We start from the raw sequence: 24,551 nt of genomic DNA on the forward strand, positions 1-24,551 counted from the left end.
GAGGGACCATTCCCTGGAAAACAACATCATGCTTGGTGTCTTAGTTATCTAACGCTGCTATAACAGAAATATTACAAGCAGATGGCTTTAACAAAGAGAAATTTATTCTCTCACAGTCCAGGAGGCTAGAAGTACGAATTCAGGGTGCCAGCTCCAGGGGAAGGCTTTCTTTCTCTGTCGGCTCTGGGGGAAGGTCCTTGTCATCAATCTTCTCAGTGCTGGGACCCCAGATTTAAAGGATGCAGTATTCTCCTGGATCTTGTTTCTTGGTGGTATGAGGTCCCCCCTGTTTCTCTGCTTGCTTCTCTCTTTTATATCTCAAAAGAGATTGACTTAAGACACAACTGGATCTTGTAGATTGAGTCCTCCCTCATTAACATCATAGAGATAGGATTTACAACACACAGGAAAATTACATCAGATGACAAAATGGTAGATTATCACACAATACTGTGAATCATGGCCTAGCCAAGTTGACACACATTTTTGGGGGACACCATTCAATTCCTAACACTTTGTAAAGTAGAGGGTCAGCAAAAAAGAGGAAGATCCTCAATGAAATGGGATTGACACAGTAGCTCCAACAATGGGCTCAAACATAATAATGATTGTAAAGATGGTGCAGGACTAGGCAGTGTTTCCTTCTGTTGCACACAGGGCTGCTGTGAGTCGGAGCCAACTTGATGGTACCTAACACCACCTCCACCACAAAAGAGATGATGGATACCCTGACTGTAATTTACTCTGTTGGGCCAACTGATATATTTAGAAAATATTCCTGGTAGTTCATCAACCTGAAGAATGGATGAGAAACCAATGAACATGGGCTTACTGCAGTGATTCTCAAACTTTTTGGTTTTAGGACTCTTCTGTAAAAATTACAGAGGAACCCCCAAGAGCTTTTGTTTATGTGGGCTGTATCTAACAATATTTACCACATTAGAAATGAAGCTGATAAAAATTTTATTAATTTATTAAAAAAATAATAAACATGAACATAAATAACATATTTATATGAAAAAAATTACTATTTTCCAAGCAAATCTATTTAATGTCTGGCTTCATAAAAGATAGTTGGATTCTCCTATTTGCTTTTGTGGCCAATCTGTTGTTATATGTTGTTTTGTCCAAAGTATATGAAGAAAACTTGGCCTCATACAGTTATCTAGTTAGAAAAGATGCAAGTATTTTATTAGCCTTTTCATAAATAATTTGGATATATCATATAGCTTCTAAAAAAAAAAAAACCTACTGTAGACTCATGAGAGTATGAGAGTGAAAAGGGCAATTTACTTCTTAGTACTAGTGGCATATTTTAAATAACAGGAATTTAGTTTTTCAGTTTTAGAGTCTAGAAGTCCTTCCTTGTTGGGAGCCTCAGGAGTTCCTTGGCATCTGTTTCCTCCCTGTGTGTGCCTCTGTATCCCTTCTGGTCTTTTTATAACTCAGAAGTGATTAGATTTAGGATCCATCCTACACTGACATGACCTTATTAACATAACAGAAGAAAAACCCTATTTCCAACCAGACAGGAATATATTTACAACAGGTACAAGGGTTAGGATTTCAATACATTTTGGGGCATACACTTCAATCCCTAACAGTCCCTTTAATGTGCTCACCAGTACTTTCCCTTTACAGCATTTGTTACAATTGTATTAGATACTGGGGTAAAACCCCATTGCCGTCAGGTGGATTCTGATTCATGGTGACTTATAGGACACAGCAGAACTGCCCCATAGGGTTTCCAAGGAGCGGCTGGTGGATTTACACTGTCGACCTTTTGGTTAGCAGCCAACCTCTTAACCCCTGTGCCATCAGAGCTCCTGATATTGGGGTAAAACCAAACCAAACCCACTGCTGTCGAGGTGATTACTAACTCAAAGCGACCCTTTAGGACAGAGTAGAACTGCCCCCATAGAGTTTCCAAGGAGCACCCGGTAGATTTGAACTGCCAACCTTTTGGTTAGCAGGTGTAGCTCTTAACCACTACACAACCAGGGTTTCCGATATTGGGGTGGGAGGATATAATAACTTTGTTGTTTTTGGGTGCCATTGAGTAGATTCTGACTCATAGTAAACCCTTGTGACAGAGTAAAACTGCCCCATGTGGTTTTCTTGGCTGTAATCTTTATGAAAGCAGGTTGCCAGATCTTTTTCGCATGGAGCTGCTGGGTGAGTTTGAACTGCCAAGCTTTCAGTTAGCATCCAAGCATCAACCATCGCGCCTTCCCTTCTATTGTAAACTCCATGAAGATACAGGCCATATCTTGCTACTTCTACAATAATTAGCGTCTGATGGTGCGTAGGCACTCAGTAAATATGTATTGAATGAGTAAATCAATAAATTCTTAAGGTAGGGTCTGGTTCAAATTGATTTGGCCATATATTCAGTAATATGAGTTGATAAATCTACCCAAAAGGTGGCATTTGTACAAGGAGAGAATCAGACCTCGGGCATTTTAATCTTGATCTATACTTCTAATTTATATTTCATTGTTCCAATTTTCGTTTCATTCTTATATAAGAATTCATATCCCAAAGTGCATGAAAATAAAAATATTTTATTTTAAGTGCTATCAATTTAATTAATTGAGGTTTTCAATAGGTTATAAACCTGGGGCTAGTAATAACTTACAGTAAGTCAGAGTCATAAGCAATATTAATTTTTATTTCTTTTACTGCAAGTATCATGCAAGCTATATAATCATGCAAGCTATATAATCTATGGCAAGACTAGGCTGGGTAAAAATGTTTGTGGGCTTGTAAATGTTTACAATCCTATCTGCGAAGCGGGAATACAGCCAGTTCTCAATGCTAATGGAGAACCAGGGAGGACTAGCAAGGCAGAGAACATCCCCACTTGGAATCTAAGAGTGCATTTTCTGTTTTCTTTCTTTTTGTTTTTACTTCTTTGCTGCAGCTGACACAGAGGGGCATCAACTTTGTGCTGAATGCTGTTATATAACTAATTTCCAGAACAACTCACCGTCCTAAATTTTCCCTATGACTTCTCTTTTCCCTCCTGCTCCCACACCCAATCTCATTAGCCATGGAACTTCAGCATCACACAGAGAAAGAGCAGTAGGTGAGCAGACAGGTTCTAGTCCTGTCCTGCTGCTAGGTATCTGCATGACCTTGGACGGCCACTTAACTCTGTGTAACTCACATTTTGTCTGTACAATGAGAAGGTTAAAAAATTATACTTTAAGGTTCATCTTCCTATACCATTCTCACTTCCCTTCTAGAGAAATTACCTGCTCATAATATTGTTCCATCTATAAGAAAAAATCCTAGATCTATCTTTCCAGCCCTAACTCTCTCTTCTGTCCATATGCCATTTCCATTTAAGTGTTCTACCAACATTCAATATTTAAAGGTTATATACTGCTGGTGGCAGTGTAAACTGGTATCACTCTTTTGTAAGGCAATTTAATAACACATCTCAAGAGTCACGAAATATGCTCATACTTTTTGATATGGGAGTTCTACTTCCAGGATCTACCATAAGGAAATGATTCAAACTCTGGTTTTTAAAAAGCCATAAGGAAAGAGAAGTTCGCTGCCATACAACAAAAATAATAGTAGAACCCAAATGACCTACAGTAAGTGTATTATTATATAAATTATAATGAATCAATTTGATAAAGCCATTTAACAACATGGAGACACATAAAATATTATATATAATTTAATGTCAAGTTAATAAAAGGAACAGGATACAAATCAATTATGAAATAATTACGTATGAAAACAACATATCAATATATTAAAAAGACCTGTACAAAAAATGATAATATTTGTTGTTTTCAGACATATTACGGATGAAGGATGTATTTTATTTTCTCTGATATTTCAAACTTTATATTACTTGTGCAACTGAAAAAAATACTAAAGCTGGTCTTATTTCCCGTCTTCCTAAAAGTCTGCCTCTTCCTGCTTCAGTCCTTTAGGTGCTTTGCCTACAGTTCTAAATTTTCTATTTTTCTTTCATTTCACCCTTCAGATGCAAACAGTCCCTAAATACAAAAAAGAAAAAACTATCACAGTAGAGTCTGTCCATTCCCACACTCACTTCCTGAAATAAGACTCTCAACCACTTATACCAGAATGCGCTCAAAGTCTCCTTCCAAAATACCCCACATATTTCCACAAGAGTTTTCTTCCTCACATGTTTAAAAATCCTCTCCTCAGACACCTACTTTTGCTTCTTATTATCTATCAATTTCAAATGTGTCTCCATGTGAGCCTTACTGTCCATTTATTAGTCAATTTTTCAAATTTTCCCTTCTCAAGTTTTCTACTTTGACCAAATGGATTTACACTTTTTACCCTTGAGTTCCAACAGAGCAAGTAACCCAATATTAATCCCAGAGGAAATCTTAGAAGGCATTACTATACTCCTGGTTTTACTGGTACTGAGGATGGCAAATGGTGTCAATGGAGAGCAGCATGATGACAGTAAGAGCAAGGTATATCAAATCAGCCTTGTTTCTTTCTTTCTAATTTTGTTGTTGTTGTTGAGAATACAAACAGCAAAACATACACCAATTCAACTGTTTCTACATGTACAATTCAGTGACGTTGATTACATTCTTCGAGTTGTGCAACGATTTTCACCTTCCTTTTCTGAGTTGTTCCTCCCCCATTAACATGAACTCACTGCCCTCTAAGGTTCCTATCTAATCTTTCAAGTTGCTGCTGTCACTTTGATCCTATACAAAAAAAAAAAAAAAAAAAACCAAACCCAGTGCCGTCGAGTTGATTCTGACTCATAGCGACCCTACAGGACAGAGTAGAACTGCCCCATAGAGTTTCCAAGGAGTGCCTGGTGGATTCGAACTGCTAACCCTTTGGTTAGCAGCCTTAGCACTTAACCACTACGCCACCAGGGTTTCCTTCTTCCTATATAGATAGCTCTTAAAAGAGCATAATGTTCAAGACAGATGTTTTTTACTAGTTATGCTAAACTACTGTTTGGTTTTAAGATGATTTCAGGGGATAATTTTGGTTTAAGTTTTAAAGATTATCTTAGGGCAGTAATTTCAGGGGTTCATCTAGCCTCCATGACTTCCAAAAGTCTAGAGTCAATGAGAATTTGAAATGCTGTCATGCGTTTTCCCCCTTTCAATCAGGATTCTTCTATAGAATCTTTGATCAAAATGTTCAGTAATGGTAGCCAGGCACTATCCAGTTTTTCTGGTCTATGGCAAAGGTGGCAATTGTTCATACAGGCAATTTGCCACACATTCCATATCCTCTTCCTATCCCTTACTCTCCTTCCTCTGGTGCTTCATTATTTCTTTTTTGAAAGAATCACAACCTTGGATCAGGGTAAGGATTTCAAGAGGTATCTGAAAGGGTCTCACCATATGGTAATATAATTCAATCATTAATGAAAGGTTGAAGAACTGTACCCAAAAAGTCTTGGATAATGAGAAAGTCAACTTGGAGAGGAGGTTCTACAATCATGCGGTAGGACTTTCTATCTGCTACTGATCTCTTCCATGTTTTTTATCAAACGTAGATAAATAGCCCAAAGCTTTTCTTATCAAATTTGCCAACTGAAACAGGTAGAAAGGGCAGTTAATACACTGGATGGCAGAAGAAAAAAAAGACTTAAAAGTCCTAGAAAACCTGAAATTTCAGGCCGATGTACAGAACGGAAAATTAATACGGATAAACATGAATCCTTTCATTGATGTTTTAAAAAAACAAAATGAGTCGAGACTTGGATTAACAAACATCTACATTTTTAAGGGATTTCGATTGACTGCAGCTCTCATCAGAGCCAAAGCATCACATGGAAGCTAAACAACAACAGTATTATTCATTTTAGGGTGTATTCCCATAGATACACAGGATCTGAGGCCAAGGAAGTGAATATTTTTATTCTACCCTGGACCTTATCAAACTACAGTTCAACAAGGCAGTTTAATTTTGAGAGCCATATTTAATTAAAGACAATGAACAATCCAGAGGCTACAAGAAGCAACATGACCAGAAGGCAAAGTATTTGGAGACGAGGGTCAATAAGAAATAAGTTCAAAGAAAGAGATCTTAGAAAAGACATGATTACAGATGTAAACAAATAACTGTGCTCCTACGCTGTGCTTAACAAGCGCTCAGATGGAAGAAAGGCCAGGTCCAACAGGTGCAAATTAAAGGAAGATTGATTTCAGCTCAGCGCAGAGAAGAGTTTTCTAATATTAGATTGGCTCCAAGATAGAGTGTTTTCTTCACTAATAGTGAAATGCCTTCTCCAGGAAGTTTTCCCTTTGGGGTGTGAAATAAAGGTTCTTGCATTTTGTAAGAGGTTGGCCTGGCAAAGAGAGACAACAGCTGGCCAACTGTCCCACAAATCAATGCACATGTCCACATCTGCATGTGGGCAGATGGCGACACTGGCAGATGACCTGCTACGTGAGAGGAGAACTTCACAAGTGTGGTACAGACTGACCAAGGTTTGTAAATATTGTGTTTTCATATACTGTGGGTGTCTGAAATGCTGGGATTTGCTAACAAGGTTGTGCCATTATGCAATGAATTCATTTGCTACCAAAGAATGTTAAACCAAGTGGATTTTTCTCTAATGGTTTCTCGGTGCCTTGTATATGCATCTGAAGCATTCTTTTCTTACTAAAGAATTCAGAACATGATGATAAGACGTTGAAAGTTAGAAAGTGGAAGGCAATCCTGATTGATGCCACCAGCTGCTCTTTTTGATGTTAAAATCAATTGCCAAAAGGAGAAGAAAGAACCTTTCAGTCTTTCAATTACATTCTTAGATCTCATAGCGTTTTACAATCACATCTAGAGTAGGAAAGGCTGGCAAAAGATGTGGCCCTTTGGAGTTAAGAAAAGATCATGGCTTTGCTCTGTTTTTCTTAAAAAGTATTCATAACTTCAGCTATATGGAATGGAGTAACTTCACCTCAATTTACCACTGCAGTTTGCAAAATGAAATTTATCATATAATTGATTTTAAATAAAACATCTGATATTTCCTAAACATAACTAAGGAAAAAATCTATATGATGTCCTTTTTAAAGTTCCACCTTCTGTAAAATTTGGTCAATAGTAAAGAAAATGCAAAGATACAGCAGAATGGGCTAAATTCAATTTCAAGGTTACTAAACAGTTTGTGTTCTAACATCTTAAGAGGTCCTTGGGTGGTACAAATGGTTAACATGCTCATTGCTAACAAGAAGATTGGAGGTTCAAGTCTACCCAGACATGTCTCAGAAGAAAGGCCTGGCACCCTACTTCTGAAAAATCAGTCATTGGAAACTATGGAGCACAATTCTACTCTGTAACATGTGGTCTCCATGAGTTGGAATCAATAAGACAGGAACTACTTTTGTTGTTGTTGTTACACATGTTGATCCCTTGTGGCACAGTGGTTAATTGTTCAGCTACTAACCAAAAGGTCAGCAGTTCAAAACCACCAACTGCTCCTTGGAAACCCTATGGAGTAGTTCTACTCTGTCCTATAGGGTTGCCATGAGTCAGAATTGACTTGACGGAAACAGGTTTGGTTTTTTTTGTTGATCATTTAAGAACAGTAACTTTGTATGAACTTGGAGAACGCCAAGTTAGAAAAAGAATGCAATTAAAACTGTAGGATATTTATTAAGGTAAATTAATTTTAATACTATTAACATTTTGTTGTATAGAAATGCTAGCACTAATTACAGTGGAGCCTTAAGTTATTCATTAAAATGGTGATTAGCTCTTAGCTGATGTTAAAGGAGATCGTTTTAGATACTCTTAAAATGTTAGAGGCAGAAAATACAGTAAAAATAATTTAGATTATTTATTAATTTTCAGATTTGGAAACTGAGGCCCAGAGAGGTAAGGCCCTCCTTACCCAAGCCCATGGGGCTAGTTATCTACTGAGAAAGGAAGTCTAGAACCAGGTCTCCCAGTTCACTGTCAAACACTCTTAATAACTAGAGCTTTGAACTGGTTTGAACCCATGCTGAGAATGTGCATTTCTAACAAGTTCCCAGGAAGTTATACATAAGAATCACCTGGGGATCTTGCTAAAATATAGATTCGGATTCAGTATATCTGGAGTGGAAATGCAAATTCTTATCAGGAAGCCTGTTAGAAATGCAAATTCTCAGCAGGGATTTGAAACAGAACACATGAGTTCTAAGCCCTGTTAATAACATACCACAGAGTCACTAAAACTGAAGGCAAATGAAGTCGAGATACTGTATTTAACATCTGGCTTATACAGTATGTGGGTATACAAAGGGTAGGTTTACAAAGATGGCACCACTTTTCTTAAAGAATCTTGTAGTATTAGCAAGAAAGATAAGCCTGAAAAAATGGAAGTCAACACAATGTTTAAGTCATACTTTGAGATAATCATGAAATAAAAATACAGGATTAGTTTGCATGTTGATGTGCATACCAATGTTAGGAGCTCAGAGGAAAGAAAACTCGCCATGAGATGGGGAAGTGGAAGAATGTCAGGGAAGGGAGAAGTTGAACTGGATCCTGAAGAATAAACTGGATTTAGAAGGAGAGAAAGAAAAGATGAAAATGTTTGAACAGATATAAATTTTATTCATGACTGTAAAGACTGCCCCCAAATTAAAATACTATGCTATATTGTAATATTAGATAAGAGATACTGTTACTTACCCTAGGGTGATTTTCATTAAGAAAAGCAATTACATGTTTATTTTCTTGTCTGGGTGAACTGGGGAAAATGATATGACTGGGAACTAATAATGCAATGCTTTATGTAGTTACTTACTGACTTATTACCCAGCCAATAAATTGAGGTGGCTTTCGAAAATACTGAACAGATTATTAAGGAAAATGGTAAACTCAGCAGTAAGAGCAGCATACACAGAAAAGCAGACTGAACAGTCTGGATGGTTGTTAGCCGGGGGTGGGGGGATGACAGAGTTGACCAAAACCTTTTTAGTAACTGAAAGATTTTGTGTCCGTTAGATTAAAACAAAATGAAACTTGTAATTCAAGAGAAGTCCACTATTTCCTAATGCTGAAATGTTAGAGAAATTTCTCCTGTGAGTCCTCATAAAGAAGCTGCAGAATAATGTGGATGACGGCCTCAACACCATCCCCGACCCTAGGGTTATGATGAATAATTTCACATGTCTATTATTTCTTATATATATATATATAAAAACTGTGAGAGATTGAATGGAAACAATTACCTGCTCCGCCAATAATGAAGCTAAGCTGGAATATGCATCCGCGAACTCTGGGCCATATTTAATGGAATTCTTCAGTAAGATGATGGCTTCTTCTTTTTTCTCCTGGGACCTATAGATTATGAGGGGAGAAAAAAAGAACACCTTTTAGTAACAAAAAAGAAACCAAATCTGTTGTCACTGAGTTGATTCCAACTCAGCAATCCTGTAGGACAGAGTAGAACTGCCCCATAGGATTTCCAAGGAGCAGCTGGTGGATTCAAACTGCCAACCTTCTGGTTATTGTTTAAATGCTCAGATTAGACTTTAAATTCTCATTTTTTTAAAATTCTCACTTCTTTCAGCAACGATACACTGATGCACTCGGGGCTGTACTGCAAATGACTTAAACTAGATTGCCTCAAGGTACGGACAGTTTTCGCCTGAATCCGGGTGGAATGAGATGTTGAGCTGTATGTGATGCTACAGGTTATTCACTGATTTTTCTGCCTTTTATCTTCTGCTATGCGCCTTTCGAGATTTTTTTAATAGTTTATAAGTTTGTTCACAAGACACCTTTGACCTTCAGAAGAGCCAGTGCGGTGGCATTACCTGGGTGGCATGGGGGCAGTTTACAAGGATGTGGGTGAGACCCTGGAGAAATTACTGCCCACTGCAGCCTGGGCTCCCACAGTGGTTAAGCCACCTACTGGGCACAAACTTGGCCAAACTGCCAATATTATTCTTTGGTCTCATAGAGAGATAAATTTCCTACATAATTTATGAAACTAGAAAACAGTGTGACCACAGGCTAGCAAAGAAAGATCAGCTATTTTACCACCATATTTTAATTGAAAATGGTCAAGTTTTATCTTCTTCTTTTGAGTCTTCTCTCAGTGATTACACTTCTAGCTCAAAGAAGACACAAGTCTCAAAAGTTATTACCATTTTCTTGGTTGAAGGTTCCTTTTCCTGTTAGCACCATGGGAAGAAATTGGGTCATTATCCTGTTATCAATGTCTCTGAAGTAAGAAATACGCATTAGTTACTTGGCAGGGCAATCAATTTTGCAACTAATACAATTCCACACAGGTCATTTGCTAAGTGCTAGGTCACTGTGATTGGCAAAAGAGGTGTAATAAAGAATCGAACCCTTTGGACTATAGGTAGCATATAGCCTAAGGGCCCCCCCCCATCTTTACCAGTTAAGAATACTGAGTTGTGTGCTTATGTTTTTACTATTTAGAGTCAACAATCATTTATTTAGCAATGACTATTTTTTTTATAGGGTCACTATGAGGTGGAAGCAACTCGACAGCATCTAACAATAACAGCAAGGTACCATATGCTCTGGTAAATTTTCATATAACACTATTAATTTAATTCTCACAATCCAGCGCAGTAAATATTATTGTACCTATTATTATACTCAGTTTTCTGATGAGGAAATTTGGATTCAGAAAAGTAAAGTGTTTCGTCTGTGGTCTCATAACCAGTCTTCTGAGCTCTTCCATCACACTGTATCTGCTTATTCTCTTTGACTACTTACGAAGTTGCTGCTCAAAAGGCTGCAGGGACCAGCATTAATTACCTGAGGACTTGTTAGAAATGCAGAATCTTAGCCTCCACGTGACCTACTGAATCAGATACTGCAGTTTAAAAAGCTTTCCAGGTAACTGTATTCACACTGAGATTTTTAACTGCTCCATGAATTATCAAAGGCAGCTCAATGGCAACCTCCTGCTACAATCCCCTGACGGCTCCAGTCTCTATAGGATGAAGTTATGTAGAGGGTAAACTAATATTGACTCCATAAATTTTAGTTCTTCACTGCCAGAAGCAGCTTGTTACAAGGTGATTTCACACTGAAGGCAGTTTCCAGTCACAGACTTTGGGGAGGGGGGAGGGAGTCACAGTCCCACTCCAAAGCAGACCTTGCATTTAATGATCCAATACAGAAATCATTTTTCATTGTCTATGCTAACCCCGTTGCTGTAGAGTCAATTCCAACTTCATAGTGACCCTGGTGGTGCAGTGGTTAAGAGCTCGGCTGCTAAGCAAAGGGTCAGCAGTTCAAATCCACTAGCTGCTCCTTGGAAACCCTATGGGGCAGCTCTACTCTGTCCTGTAAGGTTGCTATGAGTCGGAATCGGAACCAAATTGTTTGTTGGTTTATTACATGCCAGGCACTGAGCAATTTCCCAAGGGAGGTGGATGTACATGCTATCCTCTACTATTGGGGTCTATCTAACTCCTAATGGGCTCCTCTTGATACACAGTCCTGTCCTAGAGGACAAGGCATAACACCTGTGTCTCTAAGTAGACTGCCCCTGGAATGTGGTTTTAAAGTCACATGGTTATAATAAACTGCATTTGAAGCTCTCTACTGCTGCTTTCTTGCTGATTCATTCATTTAGTCAACAAACATTTAAAGAATGTGAACGAGATGCAAAACTCTATAGGAGTCCACTATGTTTACCTACACACAGGTTTTTATTCTCATATACCTTGAAGTAATTCTCCCATGGGTACATATTTTTTAAATGAAGATTTATTTCTTTAATCTGGTAATTTTACTATTGATTTTATGGTTAGCCAAACTCTTCCTCCAAGGATATTGTAGGTCTTTACTAACATTAACTTGGAAATCCTCCCAAAGGCCAAAGGATTTAGGAAATTAATCTGAAAAGTAAGTCCCTCAGGACATAATTTAACTAAGACGTTCTTCAAAATCATTACGGGGAAAAATACAATTTGACAGTACAGATTTAATGGTTTTCATTTGCCATGGCTCACATGAGTTAGAATGGCAACTTAGACCTTTTATATATGAACTCAGAGAGATTAATAACCACTTAGTACAGTCTATGAATTTAAATACTTGAGGTCTCCCATTAACATTCATATGCCACATTGGAAAAGTTATCATCAAAGTTATTCACAGGAAACTTGGATTCTTCATGAAAAACTGTATCTCTAAACAAGCCCCAAGGGACTGGCATATGAAGAAAAACATCTCCTTGTGTCATTTAGTTGAATATACGAGTATAACAAGATGCGAGGACTCAGGCAGGAGGACATTTTGTCTTGGCCTGCACTTTTACATTATTCTGCTTTTGTGTGGGAGCCCTTGATAGTCACTAGGCACCAAGTGGTTGTGTTAACAGACATTACATGCCACCTTATAGTATCTTGGAAGATATTTTAAAATGTTTTTTAAGAAAGACCTGGACGTTGATAATCTTGGTGGTGGTGGTGGTTTTCTTTCTGAAAGGGAGTGGAACAGTAGAGATATTTCTTCTGTAGTCTCTCTTTTGCTCACCCTTTGGTGGTGTCGAGTGGATTCTGATTCATAGTGACCCTACATGACAGAGTAGAACTGCTCTACAGTGTTTCCTAGGCTGTAATCTTTTCCAGAGCAGAAAGCCAGGTCTTTTCTCCTGTGGAACTGCTGGGTGAGTTCGAATTGCTGACCTTTCGGTTAGCAGCCAATTGCTTAACCATTGCACCACCAGGGCTAGCTCCTTACCCTTCGGTGGGAGCTTACGCAATAGGTGTGGTTTTGACACAATAATTTATAGCACATAATTCATTTAAACAAAACCTTCCCTGGTTACATAATAATGTAATTACCACATGGGAACTGAACTCCATTTCAAACTGCTTCTGATTTCAGTAGCATTCTTCTTCATATCCACATTATGGCAGATGTTCCTCTCCTAAATTATCCCAAGTTACGAAGCAGTGCCAACAGCCCTACGATTCCACTGGATTATTGCAGTATAAAGTACACTAATGTTTTAAGTAATATTTTAGTTCACACACTTGTTGCTAGTTCCCTCTTTCTTCCCCTTCCACCATATGCAATAGAAAGATAAATTTTTCTACAGCACTGTTTTCAACACATTGTCCCCTTGTTTGAAAATCTTCATTAATGCTGTACTGCCTACAGATACCCTCTTAGTCTAAAATCCTCTACAATATGGTTCTGATCAATGTTCCAAATGTACTCAGGTACCCACTATACCATCCAGACTGGTCGACCTTTGGCCTCTTTTTTGCAGAACCTAAGAGATCACCTACTTTTTACTATACAAATATGGTTTTACTATTTTGTATATTTTTAGATCTTTGTAAATCTCCTTAAATATGTTTTCCAATTATTCAGTAAAATTTGGGGGGGAAGAAGATAACATAATTACATTTCATATCTCTTTTTCTACAGCTCTTTCAGTATTACAGAAGTAATCCTAAAGAAGAAGAATGCAGTGTTTTTGAATTTCCCTCCAAAGTAATATCCTTCCACATTTCAAACTATTTATAAAAAAATCAGGTTAGACCTAAGAATGATTTTTCCTCATGTCTGATACCCTGATTGGTTTTTACTGTAACAACTGCCATTAAATACACAATAATGGTGCTCCTCCAAATGTAAAATAACCCCAGTAACAAAGTCACTAGCCCTGGAAATCCATTCGATGGCAAACACTAAGGTGAGCAAGCCCCAACGGCAGGCCAAGGGTTCAGAATCCACTCGGCGGACACTAAGGCCAAGCAAAGGAGTGGATGTGCACTTTGTAGAGTGATTACTAAAGATGAGCATTTAGGTAAGAAAGAACCAGTCAAACCAGGAAAGCTTCTTAGAAAAGTAATATTTTAGCAGTTACGTTCATGTAAAAAGGGGGTGGATATAACAAGAGATGCAGAAAAAATTTCAAATAAGACATTATGTAATTTCTTAACAATATAAATGACCTATGTAATCTGACTGTAACACAGACCACTCCTGAGCCAGCATTAAATTAAAAAAAAAAACTTTTTGACAGTATTAAAACTTCCTAATGAGCTCGTTCTGGTTCTATAATAAGTAATTTAGGGAAACCAGGAGCCCATTGTTGATCTACACCCTATCTCTATAGGACTACCCTCTTAGCTTTCTAGGCTTAATTGACAGGCCAACTCAGAGGGGGAAAAATAACATTAAAATAACATTTTTCTCTGAACTGAACAAGCGTGTGATATAGGTTACCAAGTCCTCAGGTTATTTATCTGAATTATATGGAAAATGTCTGCATTCACTAGCCAATAATCGATGAATAAGCCAAACCAAACCCATTGCCATTGAGTCGATTCTGACTCATAGCGACCCTACAGGACGGAGTAGAACTGCCCCACAGTGTTTCCAAGGAACGGCTGGTGGATTCAAACTGCCAACCTTTTGGTTAGCAGTGGGGCTCTTAACCACTGCGCCATTAGGCCTCCAATGATGAATACAGAGATAAAAATCAAACCTCGTTTTATACCCCATCCAATTAGCCACCGCACACTTCACAGAAAGGAATATCCCGAGTCCCTTTGGAAAATCATGAGACACCAAGGACGCTAAACACTGTTAGAACTATGAGGGGTTCCTGAATAAGTGAGTGAAGTAGGTGAGAGTAAAACTGCTTGAGGATTAGGTGATATTACTGCCCCTTAGGATCCTTCATTTGCTTATCTGCTAAAGAAAGTCACCAGCTGATGATTGATAATCCTCTATGATCTAAAATATTTTGGTTTCACTTTCCCTCTAGATCAACAGTTCTCAAAGGTTAGTGCTTAAGAATCACTAGGTATGTGTTAAAATGCAGAATCCCAGGCCTCACAGGCTTCAGTAGGTCAAGGAGCCCAGGAATCATTATGCTTAAAAAGTCTCTCAGGTGACTCCCTTGAAGGTGGTCTTTAGCCTATGCTTTTAAGAAACTCTGCCCTGGTTGGTATGTGGGATTTGTCTGGTCAATTGGCCCCTATTTTTTTTTATCAGGCTAAGTATATCAGGATGCTGAAAGTTAAAAAAAAAAAATAAAGGAAGAGGGACCAGTAATGCCTTCCTCTTGGATTTCATAAGAGAAATATTAAGTTGAAATCAGATCTTGTTCATAATGTGCAAATTCTGTCATTAAGCATTTGTAGTTTCACAGGGAATTTTCCCTCTGATTCTATACAGCAGTGAGAATATTTTGCCTGTGTGTTAAGTAGAAACACTTGCATCACCTCGCTTTCCTGGCTCTGTCTCAATGACAGATCCTCAGCAAAAGCAAAGAAGACTCCACCACATTTTCTTGCAGTAATTAAGGACCTGTTAAGTTTGTCAATTTAGAAAACTTTCTGGATTCCTGTCTAAAATCTCATGGCGCACACATTAAAACTGGAAGCAGATGCTTGCTTTGAAAAAGTATTGACATTTGCAGAGAATTTAGGATATGCCAGTAACAGAAATAAGTGGGTTGGCGATCCATTCAGCAGCAGTAAAGTTTCCCATTAACCACAGCGTAGAGCTGGAGTGCTGGGGTGGGCGGCCTCCTGAATTCCTACTCCTTTGTCAGGGTGTTTTGTTGTTGCTAGGTCCAAAAACGATGTCTCTCACAAATGAAAATGATTATGACTCTTTTTTGTCTGATAGACTTTAATAGCTCTTCTAGAAAAATAAATTGAGAAAATCAAACTGTAAACAGTCTGACTGAGATTATCTTTTCAGAGTACATATCTTCCTGTGGCTGTGAGATCTTTCCTACACAGACAGAGAAGGAAACTGGAGTCTCCTTTATGTCCACGTTTACCGAGGATACCTCTAGGTAATACAGTGGATATACAGCATTTAGTTTACTGGGGTTCATCCTAATTTTTCTGTTTGACTTTTTACAGAAGTCATGTAGAAGAACTGCCTGGAAGACAGAGTCATATTATATGGTAGTGAAAAAGATTTTTCTTTCCAATTCAAAATTATACTCAGTACAGTTAACATTATTGCTGTTAGTAGGCTCTAACTTATGGCAACCCCATGAAGAACAGAAAAAACGTTGCCCAGTCTTGCGCCATCTTCCTGATCATTGGTATGACTGACTCCACTGTTGTGACTATTGTATAGTGCCTTCCAACCTAGGGGACTCATCTTCCAGCACTATACCAGACAATATTTTGTTGTGATTCCTAAGGTTTTCATTGGCTAATTTTCAAAAGTAGCTTGCCAAGCCCTTTTTTTCCTAGTCTGTCTTAGTCTGAAAGCTCCATTGAAACCTATCTACCGTGGGTGACCCTGCTATTGGAAGTATTGGTGACATAGCTTCCAGCATCACAACCACAGGCAAGCTGCCACAGTATGCCAAACTGCCAGCGGGGTGGTAGATAGTTAACATGAGAGCAGATCACCTGCCGCCTTCCCAGATCCTCCCCAAAGCTGAAAACTGAGCAAAGGAAAAGATGGAAAGTTCTGACCCTGTCTAGCCATAGATGAGCAGAAATGGAGATATAACTCACATACAGGCTTCACACAGGGGCTGGTGCAGAGTTGGTCCAAGGAAATGTTAGTCCTAAGCCCCCTCCTCCTCCTCTCCTTGGAATGGTTTTTGATGTCTTTATCATCACCTCAATGAGGTCACTGCTCTGAACCCTGTCAGCAGGACACTTGACCCACTATGGCCTTACTACTGCGCACGTGGAGATACTTCTGTGCCAAGAGTATGGAAGTGGGCTGGTGGGAAACTACCCCCAAGCCAATGTCACTTCAAAGTTCCTGCATATATTTATGCTAAGCCCTTCTGGGATTTGAAACCAAGCATAAAATCAGCGCTCTCAGGTAGATACTGAAATAATGGAAGAGAAGGCAGCTAAGAATATCCAGGTTTGCCAGGATTCATTTACCTCATAGATAAAGGGTCATTTTGATGATGCAGTTTATGCACATCCCTGGTTTTCGGCTCAGGCTGATTGCTGCTTAAATCCTGGTTCTGCCTGGATTAGCTGCTCTATGAGCCTCAGTGGCTGAATCTGTGAAATGTGCATATTAATCTCCACCTCTCCAAGTTCCTGTAAGGGTTGAATAAACTAATGTGGGCACTTAGCAGAGTGTCAGGCACATAGGAGGACCCAACCCAGTAAATGTTAGCTCCACTTGCTATCTCTCTGCTCTCCAGCCAGATTTCCACCTAAAATTTTCATGAATAGCCCCACTAGCTGATTTCTCAGCAAAGGGAGGAGGCTGTTGCGATGTAAATATTGCCTCTGAAAAGACATTAGAGATTAGAAACTTGGAGTCATAGTTACAACCACATATTCTTGCAACTCTACAGGATAACCTGGCTCCATTCTTAATTGAAACAGGAGGAAACAGTCTCCAGGAGGTTGAACTTTCTCCAAAGCTGTTCAACTGCAGGGGAGGAATAATGCATTACTCACTTCTGATTCAATATCAATTTTATACAAGAAGCCCAAGAAGCTGAGTTTCAAATTGGAAGCAAGAGAGCATATGTCCCTGGGCTAATAATAACTAATAATAGCTAAAACTTATTTCAGCTTCATTGGGTGCTAGGTCCTAAGCTAAATACCTACATGCATTATCTTGTTTAACACTCAACGAAGGAGTTATTTGCTAGGATCATTTCCATTTTATATATAAGAAACTGGCGGTATTGCAAGACAAAATAATTTTCCCAAGGTCACACAGCAATTAGTGGCAGAGTTAAGATTTGAACTGACGGAGCTTAGCCAACTCCTACCTCTACAGAGAGCACACAGGAGATGGTCTTACAGGGCAACGTGATGTAATAAGACAAGCACTGGCTTTAGCAGCCCCAGCTCCACAGCTCACTGGTGCATGACCTGTGTCCCTGTCTGTCATAGGAGAGCAGGACCCTGAGTGACACAAGTGGTTTGCAATCAGCTGCTAACCTAAAGGCTGGCAGTTCGAACACACCCAGCAGCTTTGTGGAAGAAAGACCTGACTAACTGCTTCTATAGCGATTACAGCCAACAAAACCGTATGAAGCAGTTCTACTCCGTAACACCCGGGGTTGCCATGAGTCAGAGCCGACTAGAGGGCAGCTAACAGAAACAGGAGAGTGACCTCGCCTTTCCTACCCACCATGCTGAGTGGGTGGGTTCATAAGACATGATGAAGTACTTTGTAAATTGGCATTCAAGTATCAGTTACTGTTGTTCTTTTCACTTGTGGGAGGAGGGTGGCAGGAAGGGTGAGGACAGGGAGCCCTACAATGCTGCTTAGCAGACAGGAGGCAGCCTGAAGGCCCAGGCTGGGAAGGTAGACCCTCTCTGAGGGAGGTGAAAACAGAAGGGAGGTTGGCAGAAGCAGTGAGGGTTACTGTTATGGATTAAACTGTGTTCCCCCCCAAATTATGCTGACATCCTAGTCCCTATACCTGTAAATATGATCTAGTTTGGAAATAGGGGTTTTCTTTTGTTATGTTAATGAGGGCATATCAGTACAGGGTGGATCCTAAACCTAATTCTTTTTGAGTGGTGTCTTATAAAAAGAGCAGAAGATACACATACACACACGCACACACACACACACACACGTAAAAGACCATGTAAAGAACTATCTACAAGCCAGGGAACATTAGGAATGTCTGGGACGTCTAGAGCTACCAACAAGGAGGGATCCTACCCTACAGCTGATGCTCTGACGTGGACTTCTAACCTCTAAAACTGTGAAACAATAAATGTCTGTTCTTTAAAGCCACCCATTTGTGGTATTTTTGTTGCAGCAGCCCTAGGTAACCAAGATAGTTCCCAAGAATAGCCTTGAAGGTAAGCCTTACCTCCCATAGTCCCTCCAGGGGCAGACTCTGCAGACCTCAGGCAGGCGTGGGCCAGAGGAAACACATACAACACATACATTCCTCTTTCTGTCTTTCATGTTTCTCCTCCTGGCCTACATTTAGCACTTTTAGATTTGAAAGCCTTTTGATCATCTCTAATAATTTATATACCAAATTTAGCTTCTGTGTCTGGGCAACATAGATCTCCCACTGGGTTTAAGATAAAACGATGAGGTATGCAGGCATTTCATGCCTAGTATCCTAAAGTAAGACAGTGTGTGCGAGGAGAAATTTCCGATGATTATCCACATTTCTTTTGTTATTTTAATTGAATCACTCCTTCTTCAAGCTATATCTCGTCTCAAGAGTTGTTCTAAGTTATTACCCAGGGCAGAAGCTTAAGAGGCCCAGATTTCAAATGAAGCTGTGAAAGATTATGAGAGCTAAGGGGTGGGAGAATGATTTCAGGGCAGCGGTGACCACTGCGAATTCTTGACTTGAGAAAGCAGTCTGGCCTGCTTAACTAACTTCTGTTAGAAATATTTATGCAATGAAAGAAAATGATGACATTCCAATTCCTCTCAGAGAATGTAAACAAAACCAGGGGGTTCCTTAAAGCTGGCTCTCACCCACAGTGCTTCATGTGCGGATCTGTCTTCTGGCCTCAGCGATGTTTATCACAGTCATCACAACAAAAGAAAGGATTGAGAAAAGGGTGCCTTCCCTTGCAAACCACACTATGGATTTAAAAACAACTCAGTGATGCTCAATTCATTGGAAATCACAGTATGAACGAGTAGAGGTGTGGTGGTGGTGGTAGGGGGAGATACTTAGAAAAATATTTTAACAAATAGCAATCTTTTTATATACAAATAACTCAAGGAAGTAGGTGAGATTCTCATCATGCCCCCATAATTCAGTTTTGTACAGACACTGAATGTAAGGAGATAAAAACATATGTGAAATCATAGTTTAAATTAACCACAAGAGTTCTTGCTTTAAAATCTTTGTAACATTCTCTCAAATGTACTTTGGAAGGTCTGTCATTCTCATACACAGACAGGTGGTCAGTTTGGCTGGATATCTGGGCTTACCCAGTATGGGAGAGTAGTGGAAAATAAGGAGGAAAATGGCAGAGCAGGATTATGCCACTTGAATGCTAAGAAGTCTGGACTCTATGTGTGAATGCAGTGGATATTCAATGAATTTCTCAGATGCCCCTAAATTTACAGGGAGAGCGGAAGAAAAGTAGATGTTGGATATAAAAGAGCAACATAATGCACTATAATATAAGCAACGAAAGAATGAGCTTCAAAAGCAGGCGGAGGTCAGAAGTGTCATATTCTTGACTTCAGAAAAACCAAAGGAGTGAGAGCTGAGAGAACCTTAGGAATTCAGAGCTGACATTGAAGACAACAGTTACACCAGAGGGCTGAATGAATGCGTGGAGACGAAGAAGCAGCAAAAAAGTGCCAGCCACTCTTCTTGCCAATTTGATCAAAGCAAGGAAGGAGTTAGGAGAGCCAGCTGAGAGAGTGGCTGAGCTGAGAAAGAACCCTTAGAGGAGAAAATCTGAAGACCTAACAGAAAGTCCAAGATAAAGCAGGTGGAGGAGGTGAAATAGGATCAAGAACTCATGTGGATTTTACACTAATGGCTACTAAAGGCTAAAATTAAAAAGACTGACACCTCCAAACACTAGCAAGGATGTGCAGCAAATGGCTTTCTCACTCATTGCTGATGGGAGTGGAAAATGGTACAATTACTTTGAAGAACTCTTTGGCAGTTTCTCACAACATTAAAGATACATCTCCCCACAATTCTACTCCCAGGTATTTATGCAAGCAAAATGAACATACAAATACCAGGACATGGATATTTACAAAAGCCTTATTCATATTAGCCAGAAACTAGAAAAGAACCAAGTATCCATGGACAGGAAAATGGATAAACAAATTAGAGCACATTTATGCAACAAAATTACTATTCAGCAATAAAAAGCAAAGCACTGATACATGTAACAACATGAATAAACCTCAAAAAAAATATGCTGTGCAAAAATACCTGAACACCAAAATAAGTACACATTGAAAGATCTCATTTATATGAAATTCTAAAACAGGCTAAACTAATTTATGGAGAAAAAACAATCAGAACATTTGTTTGTCTCATTGAGGGAAGGATTTACTGGAGAAGCGTATAAGGTATCTTTTTGGGGTAATAAAAATGTTCTATATCTTGCTCTGAGTATATCGAATTATCAAAAATCATTATACCAAACACGTAAGGTTTGTGCATTTTTATTGCATGTTAATTATCCCTCAAAAAACGAAACACCCACAGGTGGAAGCACTGGCCTTATCAAGCAGGTGAGACAATTCTTCATCCCATGGAAGAGCAGAAGAGATAGCCTATGAAAATACAGGAGTTTTTTTTTTCTTTTTTCTTTTTAAGTTGTGCTTTAAGTGGAAGTTTGCAGCTCAAGTTAGTTTCTCATACAAAAATTTATACACACATTGTTATGTGTCCCTAGTTGCTCTCCCTATAATGTGACAGCACACTCTTCCTTTCCACCCGGGACTTCCCGTGTCCATTCAACCAGCTCCTGTCCCCCTCTGCCTTCCCATCTCACTTCTGAACAGGAGCTGCCCACTTACTCTCATGTATCTACTTGAACTAAGAAACACACTCTTCACAAATATCATTTCATGTCTTATGGTCCAGTCTAATCTTTGTTTGAGGAGTTGGTTTCGGGAATGGTTTTAGTTCTGGGTTAACAGAAAGTCTGGAGGACATGTCTTCCGGGGTTTCTCCGGTCTCAGTCAGACCATTAAGTCTGGTCTTTTTTACTAGAATTTGAGTCCTGCACCCTACCTTTTCTCCTGCTTCATCAGGGACTCTCTGTTGTGTTCCCTAATACAGGAGATTTTGTGGGAGGAAGAAGGGAAGCTTCAATAATTCATGTTGAATAACTTCCATGTTCTCAGTAAAAGTAAGGATTGGCATCATCTTTTGGGCATGTGTATGGGGCACTGAGGAGAAGAACAAAGAATGCATGTACCAGGAAAACAGAAAATATTAAGGAAGAAGTATAAAAAGATCACAAGGAATGAATTTGTAAGTACTCTAACCTCTGAACCTACTTTTTCATGATACTCTCTTCAGAGTTTTTAAGGGTCCCATTCAGCTCAGATCTGTATTTTTCTCCTTTAGTATTTGATAGATTGGATGAGGGTCTAGGGCATACATTCTCAATAGGGAAGAAAACTGGTTGGTGGTGGGGGGTGGGTGGATATTACAGTGGCTGTTGTCTCCCAAAGCTCAACCCTATCTAATGAAATGTATTCTTTAGCATTTAATTTTGGGGATGCGGCAATTAGAAAAAAAAAATGTCTAAAAAGTCTCCTTTGGAGGCAACAATGAAAAATAAGTTGAAAAACACTGGTCTAGGGCAAACAAAACACAGGCAATGGCAATATCTTGGGCTGGGGTCTGGTCAGACTAATAAGCGACAGTCAAGGTGTGAAAGAGTCTAAACTGATGCCACATGAAGTAAAAAAAGTAGCTGAGATAAATTAGAGATGAGATTATAAATCATGAACATACAAAATTAGAGCCAAGAGGAAGTCTAACAATGGTAAAGACTAGGGCCAGAAGCAAAGAGGGAGTAAATGGGTAAGAACAGTCATTTTTGAAATCATGCGAGGTATGTCAACATCATGGTCGTAAAACTGGACAGAGGTAAGAAATAAGGCCAAAGAGGAAAATTTCAGAAGTCAGGTACCTGAGGCTGAAAAGATCGGAATAACTGAAAGGTCAGTGGTATGGCCATGTTGGTAAATGCCTGAGGTATGCCTGGGGTAGAGCACAAAGGAGGGTCCTGGGGTGAAGGCGGTAGAGGAACCAGGTGATGGAGATATTTTTGAATTGACTGCAGACAGCAGCACAGATGGAGAGCAACAGAAAATCACTGCCCGCCTCCTCAGCTCCTTGAGATGATGGGAGTATGCACGCAAGATTGTGACATGGCAGCGATGAGGACGGACAGGGTGTATGTGATGCTGGGTGGGGCTTCAAAAGAGGTGGAAGGAGGCCTGAAGAGAGAAAGGTATGAGTTAGACAAAGATGAGGGTGGAGAAAATGTAATGGGCTTGAGACTAGACATAAGGTTGGGGGTAATGCGATACTAACAGGTCACCATGGGGGTAAGGAGGTGGGGAATAGAATTTCACTCTAAAAGAGAATCAAGAACTTGCTAACCCAATGTTGACATCATAATGTGGTAGTATGCGCCTTTAAAAAGTTGTTATCCACTGGGCTGTCATTTTGGATTCTTTGGGGCTTTACTGGGAGAGTGAAGAAAAGGAAAGCTACTGTCTTTTGTGTATAAACTTCCTTTTGTTGAGGAAAAAAAAAAAAGGTTGTGTAACTAGTGCCAAAACTATAAGGAAATACACCCTAAACACTTAAACTTATGTCAAAAATAATGGTTATCCTTTTCTTGTTCCTTTATTCTCGAGAAATTTAAATTTCAAAGGATCAGACCAAAGAAATATTTAAATGTATGCCATTATCAAATTCATCTTCTATATAGTTCACTTATCGCATATTCTATTTCATTTTCTTCTGAGTTTTGATTATAGGATTTACCGTACCACCCATTCTATAATGTGAATGGAAGGTAATTTTCTATGTGTGTACGTGTGTGTATATGCGTGTGTGTGAAAACACAGACAACATTCACCAATTCCTACATGTATAACTCAGTGACACTGTTTACATTCTTCACATTGTGCCACCTTTCTCGACATCTTTTTCCAAATTATTTTACCATCATTAACATAAACTCACTGTCCCCTAAGCTTCTCATCTAACCCTTTGAGTTACTATTGCCTGGAAGGTACTTTGGCAAAGAAGAAGGTATGACATGATTTGTTAAGAAGTTCTTCTCATATTCTGTTTTAGTAACAAACATCAACAACTATTTTACCCAAGCATTCACAGACATATTTTCCCATGCCCTGAATTTCAATATATTATTATATTCTCTTTAGTCATCAGGGACTTCTGCTCTGTTCATCCATAAAAAGTTTATCCTAATCTGGCCTATGATTTTTTTTTTCTCCCATGTTTGGATTTTAAGTTCCAAGCAAAGCCCGCAGTAATTCATATTAATTAGGAATGGTGGCACGGAAAGCCGTTCCTTATCAATCCCACACACAGTAAATATGCTGTGCGGAATCATAATAGATTAGCTTCAGAGCCCAGTGAGATGGTCATAAAAGAGGGCAAACATATTTGATGACACTGCACGAAGGCTACGGCCGTGAAAAGGTCTAAAGCTGTCTAACCATGAGTTCAAAAGTTCAAATTAAATTTGTCCCCAATCATTAAGATTTCTGGGGTGCTCTGACAGACAGAATCACATCCTCTTTAGGCCTTCTGGCCTGGAAAAAGATACACATTTCTGTGAAAGTCAAGGTCATAAGTAAAGGTCTATCCTGTCCAATATAATAGCCACGAGCCACGCATGGCTACTGAGCACTTAAAATGTGCCTAGTCTGATATGAGATAACTGTTAGTATAAAATGCACACCAAACTTCAAAGATTTAGTATAAAAAATAATAAACTATCTCACGAATATTTTTAATATTTAATACATGTTAAGATGATAACCTTTGGGATAAAAAACCAAAAAACCAAACCTGTTGCCGTCGAGTCGATTCCGACTCATAGCAAACCTATAGTATATTGGGGTTAAATAAAAATATATTATCAAAA

At 39.1% G+C, this 24,551-nt stretch overlaps 1 protein-coding gene across 3 annotated transcripts in view; it reads right to left on the bottom strand.

Annotated features, from left to right (window-relative positions):
• TMTC1 (transmembrane O-mannosyltransferase targeting cadherins 1) overlaps window positions 1-24,551 on the bottom strand; it is a 335,228-nt gene that overhangs the window by 17,689 nt on the left and 292,988 nt on the right. For all 3 annotated transcript variants that reach the window (XM_049882736.1, XM_049882737.1, XM_049882735.1), the window contains one exon: window positions 9,198-9,306. In XM_049882736.1, the coding sequence (XP_049738693.1) occupies window positions 9,198-9,306 (109 nt within the window). The remainder of the gene's footprint in view (window positions 1-9,197; window positions 9,307-24,551) is intronic.

The sequence above is a fragment of the Elephas maximus genome, chromosome 4 (genome assembly GCF_024166365.1).
Source record: "Elephas maximus indicus isolate mEleMax1 chromosome 4, mEleMax1 primary haplotype, whole genome shotgun sequence".
NCBI lineage: Eukaryota > Metazoa > Chordata > Mammalia > Proboscidea > Elephantidae > Elephas > Elephas maximus.